We start from the raw sequence: 16056 nt of genomic DNA on the forward strand, positions 1-16056 counted from the left end.
TATATTCATCACACTATATTGTCAGCAAATAATAATGTATGAGTCTTTTATATTCATTTGATGTTCTGTTGGAAAATTAAATTATTATTATCTGCAAAAAACCCACCTAAATAAAAAATTCAATATGTATTAAAAAATCTAAGGAAATAAACACTGTAAGTTTTGTATCATGTGACATTCATTCTTTACTGAAGTAATCATACTTTGTAAGCGATGTACAATTGCACATCTTCTGTGGTACACAAAGGCAGACAGACAGATATCTTCAATAAGTAATATCCACTTTGACAACAGAGAGAAATAATTCAAAATCTGCAGCACAATATCAACTGAAAACAAAATTAATGCTTTTAGACAGTCGGTGGAAGCCCCGCCCTGTTTACCCATGAGGATACGGCGTCCAGCCGATGATGGAGCTACAGGGGATGCTGAAGAGGACCTCCCTAGTGTTGAGGTGGGTCAGAACCATCATGTCCATTGAGATGGCCAGCATGCACTCCACGGGGTCAGACAGGCTGAAGTCCTCCGCCTGGACGTAGAGAGGGGTCAAGAAATAAAGAGTACAGTTATTTCCGCAGGTACCAACACAGCACCAGTACAGCCCAAAAGTATAACAATGGATTGGGTGCATAAATTCCTCTTTTCACTGGCATCATTGCATTACTTTTTTTCTTCCCAACTGAAAAAAAAAGATAACACTCATGAAGTGGATGCAGTGCCGAACATTTTTGTGACTGCGCATCTGAAGAGAGTCTGGTAGCTCTGACACATTGTGTGGTCATTTACCTATCCAGCTTTACTTCATGACTCTCTTCTTAAAATGTACAGGGGGATAGGCATAGAACAATCACTTTGACAACCGCTTGCAACGCAGGATATAAATATGCTTGACATAGCAATGACTAAAACACAAAACCAAATCAAAAACAAACAAACAAACAGAATTCCCTTCTGGTAGACAAACTATTGAAAGACAGTTTTCCAGTTTTTCATCTATCATCCCATTGATCCCTACCATGTGTAAGCTCAGAATTTCACAGAAATATTTTATTTTTATCATCAACATCATCATCAAAATTATTTCACCATTACTATTATCACTGGTACTACCAGGTATTATCATAACATTCATCATTATCATCATCATCATCATCACCACCGTTGTTTGCTTATTTGTGAGCATAAAACAGAGCAAACTGATTGGAATATGTGTACATCTAAAGCTTCTTCAGAGAAACCAAGGACTCAAGTACAAGCTGATTGTAAAGAAGAATGAAATGTACATGACATGTCATGCAAGTGCACCCATATGGAAACAGCACAACTCTCATATCTCAAAAATTGAGCTCATAAAAAAATGAATATCTACTCCCAACATTTGATAATTGGGCTGGAGAGCTTCTTTAAACACAATTACTTCAACACACAAAGCATATATTCCCATACATGGTTACATTTTTGCACTTTATCAATATTGGTTTTGAGGGGAAAGCATATTACAAGCTCTACCTTTTAGCTTCCTCTCTATTTCAACATTATGCAGTAAATAGAATGTCCATGTGTATTCATTTCTTCCTCAATTCACTGTGTCTATATGATATTTTGAACGATTGAGAATATGTACTTTATATTGCATGTTCTATTCTTGTGCCATTTTTTTTACACTAGCACTCTTTGTTGAAAATGAAATAAATGGAAATGGAATGGAAATGTACATTTTCCAAATGAAAAAATAAAGCAGAAAAAAACATTTGCCATGAGCCCATTGCTGACTTGCTACCTTAAATGTTATGGCAAATGTATCATTGTGCTGTTTTAAATGAGCGTTTCTATGACAAAGATGGATGGCAGTGTGTATAACTGCACATTTCCTAGAAATGGTACATTTTTTTTTCATGTGCTCTCAATTCAAATTCACTTTAGGATCATGGCATTTTCAGAAAGACAGCACTATAAAATTTAATACGTTATGGCAAGGTCTTTGCAAAACAGGGGTTTCTGTGGGTTTTTTGTGTGTTGATTTTGCTTTGTTTTGTTTTGTAGCTTTACATCAGTTGTCACTTGCTTTCATTTCACACAGAGGTAAGTCAGCTTTCTGCCTGATGATTTTACAGATCCAAAGTGTGAGTCATACGGCGAGGACATGTTGGAGTGTATGGTCACCACTGTTACAGCACACAGGCTGATGTCAGCATCACACTACTACAGCAAGCACATCGTGCACAATCTGGATGACTTGTTCACAAGCCATGCATGGCATAAAAAGGTGACCACATTTAAAGAAAAAATTGATAAATTTCTTACACTACAGTGACAACCATTGCATCCACTATGACATAGGCAATATGATGTCATTCATCAACAATAAAGTGCAATGTATGTACATGGTATACAAAGGATGGTGGTGGGGTAAAAACAAAGGTGGCAGGGCAGAAGGAGGTGACAAATATTTCAACAAAAGATAATGAACACGCAGAAGCATTTTTTTTTTTCAACTGGAATAATGATTTGACAGAAAATATATACATTTGTGCTCGGCATTTATCATGTAAAAGCAAAAAACCCAGTGCATCTTTCAATGATTTTATGTGTTATTGGGTTTGTTTTGTTCAAAATCACTATCAAACTTGTAAATAAAAGAGCACTTAAATGCAAACAGTGTTTTTTTTTTAATCCAATGCCAAGTCAACAAAACACCAAGCGCAGAGACAGACTAACAAAAATATATAAATGTATACACTGCTAACAAAACAAATACTTTGCAAATGATACAAGGGTACTTCCATACAATAACTAGGGAAAAACAAAAAGAAGAAAACCTGGACAGGAATTAAATAACCATGACTTTCAAAAAACAAAACTCATTTGTGAAAGTGCAAACTGGAAACGTAAATCCTACTATGCGACTGGAATGGAAAGTACAGCAAAGCATAAATTGCTAAGTTTCTGAAACAACACTTTCCAAGAAGTACCGCATGCGTGTATATACATCGCCTCTATACAAAATCCCACAAAATAGATGGGGAAAATAAAAATGAAACTTTTTCTGAATAGTAGACCTCTTTTCTGGCAAGTTCTCCAAACTTTAATGTTGATATCACAGGAACAGGAGAGATTGGGGTGGGTGGGATACAGAAAAACCATGCAGTTTGATGTAAACGAAACACATCAGTGACAAAATAGTGTATGGCCTCTCATGGAAAATGGACATCACGCCCCACAAACCGGGCTTAGGTCCACCGCAGCAGAGCCCAAAATGCAACACAACATCATTGGCATGCTACAAATCTAAAACCGCCCTTAACGAGGAAAAGCTTAGATACGGATATGAATGTGTGACAATAAAGAAGGGGGCAGGGAAGACAGTTCAACCAACATAACAATAACAATAACAAAAATCAGAAAACCAAATGCAGTGTAGGAACAATGCAAAAAAAAACAACAAAAATAGAATACCAACTACGCACTACAAGTGTCAACTTTAAAGCTTCACCTTTGAATTTACGTCTTTGCCCATAGGTGACCACATGTAAACCTGTATTCGGAATGTTTGAGCAATGAGGAAACATTATGTAACTCTCAGTAGCTCTGAGCAAGTTGATCGAGGGGAAGTTACAAGGCTGCAGTCCATACACCCCAGACTTTTATTTCAAGGAAACTTACGAGTAGCTATCATAAATCTCACCAATTGCTACTGACTTCTGACTTCTTCCACTGATATTACTTGTCTAATACACTTGCTACATTGCCAGATATCCATTATTGACTCACATACACTGGAGAGGGAAATAGATCTCATTTGGGTAGGAAATCCAATAGAATAAAGACACCTTTGCTACTATGACTATTACGCAGATGTGTGAAAAAAGAAAAATCTATAATTTTCCAAAAACTTGCCTTTCTTACCCCATGATATTATTTCTCTCCGGTCATGTTTTGGCTGACGACCTGGCATTATGTCTTCCGGTTTGAAAGCAAGAGTTCTAAGTAGAGCTCACGCAAAAGTACATCTGCATCCTCATCTACTTTAAAGAAAAAAAAAAAAATCCCTACCGAAACAACAAAAAAAAAAATCACTTCCTTATGCAGCACTATGCTTCCTCAAAAAACAGAAAGTGAAACCTCGTCACTAATAAAGTCCTATTGTCTCACAGCATGTACACTGCAAATCATCCTCAGTTAGAAGAGATTATGAGCACACAGTGAGATCATGCACATAAGTGCCTAGATAGCACTTCCTACAGCAAGGTTTTGAGTGGTCATCGTTCTCGTAGCCATCAAAACAGCAGACTGTAGGGGATAATTCTGCCCTCGAGAGCACTTCATGTCTTTGCTGCCGGAAATGGAACGCAGCATTGTATTCATATGAACCCAGGAAGTGGTACATTTTTAATCAAGTTTTAGAAAAGTTTCCTCTGATCTTGAACAAGCTGTTACAAATACTTGTAAATGTTTCACGTCACATTTGTCAAGAAGCAAGAGAAAGGAACCAATCACAAGCTGCAATACTTTCTACCATCATCTACCAGTTCTTGAAATTGGTGACATGACTCTAACAGTTAGTTTCCAAAAATTGTCCATAAGTCAATCCCCCCCCCCCTCCCCCCATAACACAAATCCAATTGTGGCAGTCACATTGAGTCTTACCTGGATGTCCCACACGAGGGCTCCCTTGGCTTTGAAGTCTGGGGCTGGCCTGGGACAAGTCTTCTCCTTCTTCTTGTCGAAGAGCTTGAACTTGCCCCCACCCCCCATCTCGATGCCCGTCGACGTCACGTAGGAGTCGGCAAGGTCCTTGAGGTACTCGCGGCGTGTCCGTGTTGCCATGGCGATAAACTTGTCGGCCTTGTGGACTGCATTTTCGGCATTGATGACTGCAAGTGATATTAAAAAGGCAACCATTGGAAAGTCTGCTGTATTTCGAGGAGAGCTTCTTCTTTTCACTGAAAGCTCGATTCTGTTATTTTTGTTGTTGTTACCACACAAACCACATTGTGCATAGGTCAACTAAGCCATTTTTATTCTTGGAAGTCTACTTCATAAAAGCCTGTTAGAATTATTTCTTTTTCAATGGAAAATGTAGACCAAACTGACCATGAAAAAAAAAGTACCTGCATAAAGGTTATGATATCTTTCAAATATTACGCAGTTGAATCTCACGTAACGAGAATTCCCCAGATCTACAGGGGACGATTTCGGTGTCCATTAATGAATATTCAGTTGTAGGATTGCCAATATGACACAAAGTCCAAATTAGGTCATAACACTATACACGTGCAGACTTTCACCGCCAATATTTTTCTGCTGATAAAATTTCATAATATCCTAGTGAAAGACAGAATATCCAAGGACAATTGATACATGATATATGATGCAACTAAGAGGATCAGATGTTTAGGGAGGAAAACAAAAGGAGAAATTATCCTTTGTGTGTCTACAGTAACTTACTTTTGGCAAGAAGGAAATCAGTGAAGGATTTTGACTTCTGAAATGTGGCTGCCGGTGGCAAGGGAGGGCCCGAGATTGAGACTTCTTTGGACCTGCTTACGGCGATCCTGGGAACAGACGTGATGGACATACAACTTAATGCTTTCACCACAAGAAAGACAAACAACTACAGGACAAGTTATGCGGAAATGCGTCTTACCATTTGGTTTTGACAAGTAATGCTATTCAAACAATCTTTTCATGGGAAAGTATCCCGCTCACTTTGCCTATATTACAGAGGAGTGAGGAATTTCAAGTTTGTATTTCTTTAATCTCGCTTTTCATCATGCAAACATTCAAGAGAACTCTACAGGATTGCGGCTCTTGTCAGAAAATTGTTCTCAAGTTTTCGTGATCAATCAATGTATCTCTTTTGTTAAAACATGTGACCAACGTCTCGCAGAGAGATTTATGCACACTGAGAGCATGAAAAGCTTGGGAATAATGAAGAGTAATTTTACACGTACGCATAAGTTGTGATTCTCTCATACACTGGATCTCCACATTATGTATGACTTATCTGAGGGATGCTCTGTTTCGTCCCTTACTAGGGGGGCACATGACGGCAACGCATTGCTCAGATGGATCGACCAGGCACCAAGCCCAAGACCACTCAGTGGTACAAAACATATGACACTGACCAAACTGGCTCATTATTTTTTCATATGACAAGAATGCACATGAATTATTGGTGCCATGTTAATTTCAGTCAAATTTACTTGGGTATAGCTTTGCGAGTGAGAGAATTTCTAGAAATATTTCCATATCTCCACAAAATATTGTCATGATGGATCAGAAGAGCATAAAATTCTCCGAAAATTTCTGCACTTATAAACATTTCACATTTGCAGCACATGTATGTTCTGCCAGTCATGAAATTTGCCTTTGTGAACATAAACACACTGAAGGGAACTAGCAATACAATGTAGATAATGAATATCACATAAATTTACATTATTTTATCAGCAAATGGGTGGCAAGTACATAATATGCAAAGCATATTCATGTTGCTTTCTTCAGACATGTTTTACTGAATGCATGGAATGTTTCCTGCAAGCACTTCATGAATAGGTGTCAAAAGCAAATCTGCAAAACTTGAGTCCTTACGAGTAGAGAACATTTTCCGTGTTGGGGTTGTGTGCTCGGACAACGATGAAGACGTGCTGAAATTGAGATCGCACATTCTTTGGCGAGAATGGAAGAGCGCCGGGCTCCTGGAAAACTATTGTGACGATGTCGTTGCCAATGTGACGCTTCCTAAGGAGCTGCTCCATATGAAAAAAGAAAAGAAAAAGAAGATAATACTAGTAATAGTAATTGAAGCTAAAAATTTGTTGATTCACTAATCAACACTGATATTCAATCCCAAGCATTCACAAATATTTTACAAAACAATAAACTCACATTAGTTGAAATATCATGGTATGCCTGCATGGTTACTTGTCAAGAACACAATTTACTTATGATTAATACCTCCCAGAAATACCAATAAAAATTGTCTAAGTGCTTAAACACCATCAAGTAACTGCAACAGCTTGCCTAATTACTGTATAAGCTGTTATTTTCATGTACAGATATTTTCGCAAATGAGGAGGTCTCAGACATTTTCGCGAGATGTTGTTTTCGTGAATTGAAATTGAGGCTATCGTACGTGTACTATTACCCCAGCGCAAGCAGACATTTTTGCCTGTTGTTAATTTCGCGGTCCAATGGCAATTCGTGAAATTCGCAAAAATTAACCCTTGCGAAAATAACAGCTTATAGAGTACCAGTATGTTTTCTATAATTAGTCAAAGACTTGTACACAGGCATTGGAGGGCAAGGAGCTTTGTGGTATGTGGCAGGTAAATTACTTGGTTATGAAACTATTTAAACCCCCCCCCCCAAAAAAAAAAAAAAAAAAAATGGTTGTGGTCATGGGTTGTGCTCATGGATGTCAGTTTACAGACAAATCTCAGCAGAAAACAAAGTTCATGCCAATTCTTGGGAGGTATAATCTGAGATGAAACATTCTAACCACTTTCTGTGCATCAGAAACATTAAGCATTGGTAAAATGGTTCCACTGACCATACATTTCAACAAAAACGAGAACAACTTTTCATCTTCAAAGCTTGGCTTTATGGCCACACTTGCTAAGTGTCACTCGATTATCAGTAAAGTGACATCTGAGAAATTCTCCTTTCCAATAACCCTGGTAAAGAAAGAGCAAAAATTCCCAGAACAGTGACACCTAATTACCAATGCAATCAGACACCCTAAACATTCCTCGCACTGTATATCTTTTTTTTTTAATTATTATTATTACACTGAGAGCTTTGCCATGAATACAGCAAGACACTGTACAAACAAGGTTATATCTCAGCGTGAGAACAGCAGCGACATACTCTGCAAACACTTCAGAGTCTTGTGTTCAAGTGTGGCGTTGCTTTTCATTTTTATAGAAACAATCAAAGACATAGGCACTACAAACAAGACAGAATGGGACTTGAAAAACGGAGAGAAATATAAGGATAAAATTACATAAAGTTTAGAATTGAGGAAAGTGAAGGGAAGGAAAAAACAAGGAGAACAACCCACCTGCTGTCTATTATTGGTGAAGGGAAGCATGGTGGAGACGTGAAACATGATTTCGTTGCCCTGGTAGGTTGCATATAGAGAGTGAGTACCCGTTGAATCAGCTGCAAAGTTTGAGAGACAAGAATGAAAATCTCAACATTAGCTCCCATACTCCATGACTTGCTGTCCAATAAACAAACTAACAAATGTAATGTTGTCACACAAGCCTCAAATCATAATTCAAATCAATGTAAACATAAAACTTTTGAGGAGTTGATCTTACTTTCAGAAACTTTTGGTGATATATCTCTGTTTTTCCCTAATTGCTCCTACAAATATGCATCAGTCAAAAGAAAATAAACTGCAGGTATTAATTTCAGACTTATATTTAATTGGTTCAATGACCTCCAGCTTTGACATGGCTTTAACCACACAACTTTTGAATGTCAGAACATACTGGGTTGGACTACCACATCATTTCGTTGCACCACATGGTTAGGTTGAAATAACTCACTTTTGTTGTCCAGCTGCGCTCGGTACCTCTCGAAGCCTTTCAGACGGACCTTGTCGCCGATGCTTTCAAGGAACTCATCGAAGGCGGGGCTTGAGTGCTCTGTGTGTGTTGGGTGCAAAGTGATAAAAGAATCCAAGTAATGAAATATCACTTAAACAAGAGAAAAATATCTGATTCTGCTAACACAGTAAAAAGAGGGCAATATAATCTCAAAAGTTTGAGCAAATCTGAAAATATTTTACATATTTCAATATTATACCAATGTCAGAAAGTCCCCAGACATGGAATTCATGAAATAGACTACTAGACTACTGATCAGTATTGATCTTATGCCCAATTCCCTGAGTTACTGCATAAGCTGTTATTTTTCACAGATCTCACAGATCACTGTTGGACGAAAAATTTAACAACACGCGAAAATGTCACCTCACACTAAAGTAATAGTGCATTTGCGACAGCGTCGGTGTCAACTCGCAAAAACAACATCTCGCGAAAATATCCGTGGTCTCGTCATCTGGGAAAATATCTGTGTATGAAAATAGCAGCTTATACAGTATGCTCAATACATTGAGCGTAAATTCAACCATATCTCTTCATGAAGTAGGCCCCTGGTCTCTTAGAAATAGTGCACACTTCTTCAAAAGGGTAAGAGCCTTCTGAGGTGTAATGTGATTCCCATGAGGTTGCAAATGGAGACAGAAATGAGTTATAAAACGAAGAAATGGCGACTAACAAATCTCACCATTATTGTACATCTCTTCCTCTGTACTCTGTCCTGTCTTGCAGTACATCACGCCAACCTTGTATGTATTCGAGACCTGCAACAAGAGAGAGAGAGAAGATCCCACATTTAACAGCAGAATTTAGCACCAATTTTTTCCTTTACAAGCAAATAATGATGAAGTGATTTATGAATAGTTAAGATGCTTCAAAACCACTTCTGTCAAAAGGACTCCAATGGGAATGAAGACTGTGTTGCTGAGATTCGCAGTGCTGCAATATCACTGTGAGTAATACTAAGTAGTGTTCGCTATCTGTTACAAAAGCTCTGCTTACAGACACTGATCAGATCCGATTGGGGAAAAAAAAAAAAAAACAGTCAAAACAAAACATATCCACTGAAGTATTGCTTTTCAAAGCAGATTTAAACATGGTTCCATAGTTCAATAATATAATCACAAATTTGTGAAAACTTCAAAATTCTGTAACTTCCTTGGCTAGATGTAAATCCGATTTTGATGAAACTTCTACTGCTGTGTTCATCTTATCTTTTGCTGTACACTAGAGTCAATTTCAGAATGAAGTAGACTTGCACTCTGAGCCATGGTGGAAGAGAGTAGGGCAAAACGTTCAAGATTCATCAGGAAAGATTCCCGCCATTGGCGAAGAGGAAGGGAAGGGTCACTCACCCCTTGTTCGTCGATTTTCAGCAGCTGCTCCCTGACCTTGGGTGTGTCCGTGGCCAGGCGCAGGCAGCCGAGAGGTAGTTCGGGGGCGAGGTATTCCAGGACGTCCCGCAGGGGGATGCCGCGATTCGTGTTGTGCTTCGTGGTCGACGGGATGGAGTCCTCCATCACTGATCCCCGTAGCGTCGTCAGCTGTGTGCATTGGGAAAGATGAAGAAACAAAACAGCGTCTTATGAGTGACATATCAACATAAACATAGGACATGGTTTTAAAAAAAACACACACAAGTGATAAACATGCCCATCAAGAAATGTTTATTTTCAATTCACAACATTATTGGTATCTGATATAATCTCTCACGCAAAATCTTACACTTACAAGAATTTTGCCTCTGAATTCATTTTGTAAAATTCATTCTGCCATCTTTGTACTTACAATAGGAAAAGTGAAACAAGAATTTTTAGCAGCTTTGTCATATTTCATTCTGATGCCTGTTTGTCTCAGCAGTCAACAGTTCAATTTCAATTAGGTACAAAAGGACATAGTACCATGTGAGAGCAGTGGGGCACCTTTTAGAGCTTGGCATTTTATGGGTTAATGTCGCATGAAATGACAAAGTTCAAAAATATCGATGGGGCCTGGTTGAGGGGGGAAGGATTAGGATAGCGGCAATCCATCCATCTCCTCAGCAGCTGCGTGGAGGCAGTCATTCATAATCCAGCTAATCCCTCGCTACCCATCATTCCACCTCCCCTTTCCTCCCTTGCCATCTACCCCTTACCCACAGCATTTTGCGACACGCAGCGGTTCTATCCTTCGCGTACACTTTGTTCACTCCCGTTAACTCAAACTATTCGTTAGTTGTTCATGTACAGGCTGGCCTGTAGGCTGGGGATTATACCTGCAATGACACAAGCATCCTGGAAATAATTTAGGATGTGGGTAGGATCCCACTTGCCATCTTTGTTTCACTTGAAGCAAACTAGGTCTTTGGACCAGTCAATCTACCATTACCATGGCAGAGAGAGAGAGAGCAAGGGAAAAACAACACGTCAACTAGACTATCAGCAGCATTAAAAAAAGGGATCTATATAGGTGAAGCGCGCAAGGAAAGCAAAATAATATCTTAGTAAATAGGTCAAGTATGATATGCACTGCGATTGGTTGGATTGCATCACGTGATTGTGCGGAAATTTCAGCATTAGTGCCTTTCAGCACGGGGAATCCTAGACCTATGGAAAATGCATGGAGATTGAGGGGTCTTTTTACCATAAAAATTAGTGCAAGTTCTGTCGATGCACCAGTACTGGACTATAGACCTCATAATACTAAATCATCCCTTGTGCAATTCTATTAAGCTCAGCCTGCAGCCTCGATGAAACAGAACGGTGCTCCGGATAATTTTAGTATTTGTTTTTCTATAATCCAGTATAGTGCATGATAGAGCATGCACTAATTGTAAAATACACACAAATTTAGCAGATGGCCAACAAGTCTGACATCAACGACTGTGAAATGAACACCGGAAATATTTACACACGTCGTCAGGTTCCTCTCTCCATGGAAAAGACAACAAGAATCAGCAATTACTCATGTCAAAAGAGAGAGAGAAAAAAAAACAAAAACAAAAGAGAAGTTGGTTTTGATAAGAGCGTCCGTGATTCTCTGACTCTCAATGTCTTCTCCGAATTCAGCATAACACATTTCTATGAACAAACACCCCCCACTGCGAATGTCACATTATATGCTCGGTATCTGTTCGAATACCTTTCATGTACTCTGTAAAACGAACATTTGTCACTTCCTGAATGGGAAGGCATGCACAGGAAGTTGATAAGCCCGAAAAAATGATGGCCAAAGCAGGGCCCTTCAAATCTCCCGACCACAAATGCCGTGAGAAGTGGGCCGAGGAGTCCTTAGTCACCGCCACTGATCAAAAAATGCGACGGAGAGGATGCACCTCTGGAGGTGGAATGACAGGAGAACTCCTGGTAACACAATTCGCTCGCTCATGCACCATCACAGCCGCTGACACAAGCTCTCCATTAAACCACAGAGTCTCAGAAACTGCATTACCGTGATTCCAAGCTGTATCATTTCTTATAATCTTTACTATTCATTTGAGATGTTTCATGGGGTAAAGTGAAAATTCTCTTTCACTCAAGCCCTTTCCTGCACTTTAAATATAGTGTATGTAAATGATCTGCTCTGGTTGTAGAATATTCAGAAACTTCTTGCCTTTCAAGTCTATAGCTGGTCCTTGAAATGGAAACACATTTTAGATTATTACAGCTCCTGTGTCTCACTCAAATTAGCACAGTTTTGCAAAATTTTCTTCCAATTTTGTGTAAATTTAATGAAGTTCATCAGTTTTGTCAAATATTCTCCAATACAAGATATGCAGTAGAATTCAAAGGTGCTAATTTAATGCTGACAAGATGAACATTTCTACAGCAAATCCCCCTGCATTTGATGGGTAATCAAACTGCATCAATGTGTACTGTATGGAAAAGGCCAGCATTTCCAGTTGTTCCACAAGTAACTTTTTCTGGCAGTTAAAAATAAACAACTTATTCATGAACTAAGTAATTTACACAGTACACATAGCCTTACATCACGTGGCAATTAGTGATTGCATAACAAACCAGAAATATCTGATATTAAATCATGGTCCTAGATGCTTCAAAATCAGCACTGTATCACATCCTTCTTTCTTTTTTCATTGAATATGTTATACACAAATGTAAAAGGAACATATTTTGTGGTCAGTCGTTGCTACCCAACCTCAGAAGTTCCAATACTGTTGCTGAATTTCGATAAACCACTTCTTCGCATGAGAGAAGTGCTAAGGAAATGGGAGAGGTATTTTCTCATCATCTTTGTTTAGCTTTGATTAACTCTGTGTTTCCACACTCAATCAGCCATGATAATCAGTTTCCGGTATAGGGATGGATGACACTGATACTCAAGAGAAGGGAGTGAGCCCTCCGTTGTCCAATGACTGAAGATTTGGCAACCAATTACCCTGGCTGCAGAGGAAGAGCTGCTGTCTGTCTCCTGCTCCAGCATCTCAAAGGTGCTTTTTCCTACCCTCCCGTCTGATGGGAAATCAGCAGGAAGAAAGTCACGCTCCCATACCCATTTTGATGAGGAAGATATAAATCCTATTTCACGCCAACACGGAGGAAAGGGATGACGGGTCGATCCACCACAGCAGCAATGTGGCAGGAAAGACATGATGCTCATCAAAAGGCACGCAGTGTGAATTTATTGCACAAGTTTGCTTTGATTGGAAAAAACATTCAACCCATTCAAAAGCAAAAGATAAAAAAGTTCATTCCTTACAAGGTGGAATTCAAACTTTAAAAGACTATATCATATGCACATAAATATGTGATTGTGTTTGTGTCTGTGTATATCAAGCAGAGGCAGATAGAGAGATAGGTGCATAATAGAGAGACAACTAGCCAGCCAAATGGATAAACACACACAGATACTTACATATACAACTTACTACAAAATAGGCCAGCCATATAGTCAATATAGTCAATATCAGCAGAAGTGGCAATCGCTATGCCTAGATGTAATACACTGTTTTGATATAAAATGACACGACTTTTGACTTTCTGCGTATATGGCCCCAATTTGTACTACAGTATTCTACTCAGTGCACCTTCAGTGCAAAAACAAAAATTTATTGACCATCAGAAGAGCATTAGCAGTTACAAATACAATGTTAGCAAACTGCTAAGAGAGGAAATAATTCTTAATATTACAGAGACATAAGAATCAGATAGAAAGAACTGTGTGATCAAGTACTATTAATTTCATAAATCATTAATATGTTTAATGATGACACTCATTGCATTTAATCGCATTGAGAAATTTGTTCTCACAGGAATTAGCCCACTTCATAATGAATACATGGGACTGATGGCCAAGTATATCAAAGGCTTCTGGGAACAATAGGGATTCAAAGGCACCACCAGAGAGAAGTTTAAAAAATTCAGTATTGCAGCAATCTGTGTTCGCTGTCATCCCATTACACTGTATCCTGATATTTTAGGCTGTAAAAGCCCATGGCAGCGTGGCTCCAGATTTAAGACCCCAAGATTACTGCAGCGGACAGTTGATGACCGGCACTAATCACCGCGCCAAGGTCAGATGACCTTATGCCTAAATGCATCACTGTCCGGAATCAAATCAAATCTGTACCGTCATCTTTCCCCTCAGGATCTCTGATTGCAAATTATCTGCGGTTATATAAACTGGCAGATTCCAATCCCTCCCCCCTCCCCCCTCACCCTAGTAAATCAATGTAAGGTCTGTCCACTCGTGAAATTAATGATATATGCAGCGCTGACACAAGGAAGACTCTCTCAAGGTAATTTCCAATTTAAATGTTGATAAATCACCTGGTTCTGAAACCTCTGAACACAACATGATAACATAGGTGAATCATTCCACACACAAAAAAGAAAAGATTACACACAGCCAAATGTAGTTCCTGCACAGTAGCCAACATTCAAATTAACGACTAAAAAAAAAAAAAAAAAAAAAAATGAGCACACTGTCAGAGCTCATCAATGTGCGACATCATCTAACGTCATACACCTAGCTGACCCCACCCAATGTGAAACATACAGAAATTTATCTTAGGAAGGATCTAGCTAAAAAGCTCACATCTCTCCATGAAAGTTTAAAAGCTCACATCGCTCCATGAAAGCAAAATTCTATGTGTATACATACATAATGTACATTGTCATAGCATGAGAGTAAATTAAAGATGCATGGACCTGGGATTTAAAAGGGCACTGTTTTATAGATCCACAATTACGCATCTGCCATGTTCAAAATGTCAACATCGATCAGTTTGTCTCTTGATTCAGCCATCGTTCCTGGCTGGATCAGCTGTACACATACAACTGTATAGATCCTTCAAAGACAAACTTTACTTGCTATCTAGCCCCAGAAACTTGGGTGAACATACATGATCTACTCTGACTGACCATTAACTACGGGTAGCTTTTTTACATTGCTGATCTTCATAATGAAGATGGCGGCAATCATCACACCGTTAAAACAGCATCCTCTTGAATCCTGGCTCTATGTCCCTTTAAGGAGCATTTTCCTCAATATGTACTGCAGAGTAAACCCTTTCAGGCCTATAGATTTACAGCACCACAGACATCTCAAGCTGTGTGATTGCAAGTGGTGATGGAAGAGTTAAGTGGGCAATGCTGTGTGTTACTCGATCAAGCAACCTGCATACTATCCAAAATACTTGGTAACAAGAGAGAGTGATCAATTCTATAATAAATAGCCTATCTTTCCTACTCATACCTTGCCTTATGTTAGAGAGAGGGCAGGCAGCCTTGGATTGCACTCCTTTCAGTTGACAGTTGTTGGGGGGGGGGCAGGGGAGGAAGGGAGGGGGAAGAGGAGGGAGGGGTAGGGGGAAGGACGTAGGAAGAGGAGGGGGCAGCAGTATGGTCAGCATGTTATATCTGACAACTGGACAACACCTGCCATACAACCAGCCGGAAGTCACCCATTGATGACATTGAAGAAAATTAATCTCCAGAGCCAACTAAGGACAAAAATATCTCATCTGATGTGGCTGCAGTGTTATCTGGCTGCTATCTCCTCTTCTTGAATGGAGAAGCCTCAAATTTTGATCTCTCTATTGCTCCTTCTCTATATATTATCTATCTCTTGCAAATCAAATCAAATTCTCCTCATTCATAATGATGTGATGTGATAATCATGAGAAGTCTTGATAACATCTCTGTAAAGTTTCTTGCACTTCAGATTATGAAATGGTGATCAAGGGAGTTTCTTTTTATTATTTTCGCACAACACTTTTCTGCTTTTGCCAAAAGTTTGGGGATAAATTTCTGCCCCTTCCTCTGCGTTTACTCAAACATGAAAGATTTCCTGCCTGCTCCCTTCAACTAGCCTGGAAAGCGAGGACAGGAAACAAGCTGAATATTACATATTTCCACTGCCTTAAAGTGCCACTTGTCGAGAAAAATCGGAGGGTAGATTTTCAAAGGTAACTTTGCCTGTGTTTTCTGTCTGATATTCGAAT

At 39.1% G+C, this 16056-nt stretch overlaps 1 protein-coding gene across 1 annotated transcript in view; it reads right to left on the reverse strand.

The window, feature by feature from the left end:
• LOC139737196 (uncharacterized) overlaps nt 1-16056 on the reverse strand; it is an 83269-nt gene that overhangs the window by 50168 nt on the left and 17045 nt on the right. Inside the window, exons 5-13 of the mRNA XM_071647873.1 lie at nt 9968-10156; nt 9301-9376; nt 8559-8657; nt 8066-8166; nt 6595-6752; nt 5449-5555; nt 4648-4874; nt 3494-3535; nt 384-529 (exon numbers count right to left, since the gene is read on the reverse strand). Coding sequence (XP_071503974.1) covers nt 384-529; nt 3494-3535; nt 4648-4874; nt 5449-5555; nt 6595-6752; nt 8066-8166; nt 8559-8657; nt 9301-9376; nt 9968-10156 — 1145 coding nt within the window. The remainder of the gene's footprint in view (nt 1-383; nt 530-3493; nt 3536-4647; nt 4875-5448; nt 5556-6594; nt 6753-8065; nt 8167-8558; nt 8658-9300; nt 9377-9967; nt 10157-16056) is intronic.

This window comes from Diadema antillarum, unplaced genomic scaffold, assembly GCF_040938485.1.
Source record: "Diadema antillarum isolate AM-2024a unplaced genomic scaffold, OU_Dant_1.0 seq00000685_RagTag, whole genome shotgun sequence".
Classification (NCBI taxonomy): Eukaryota; Metazoa; Echinodermata; class Echinoidea; order Diadematoida; family Diadematidae; genus Diadema; species Diadema antillarum.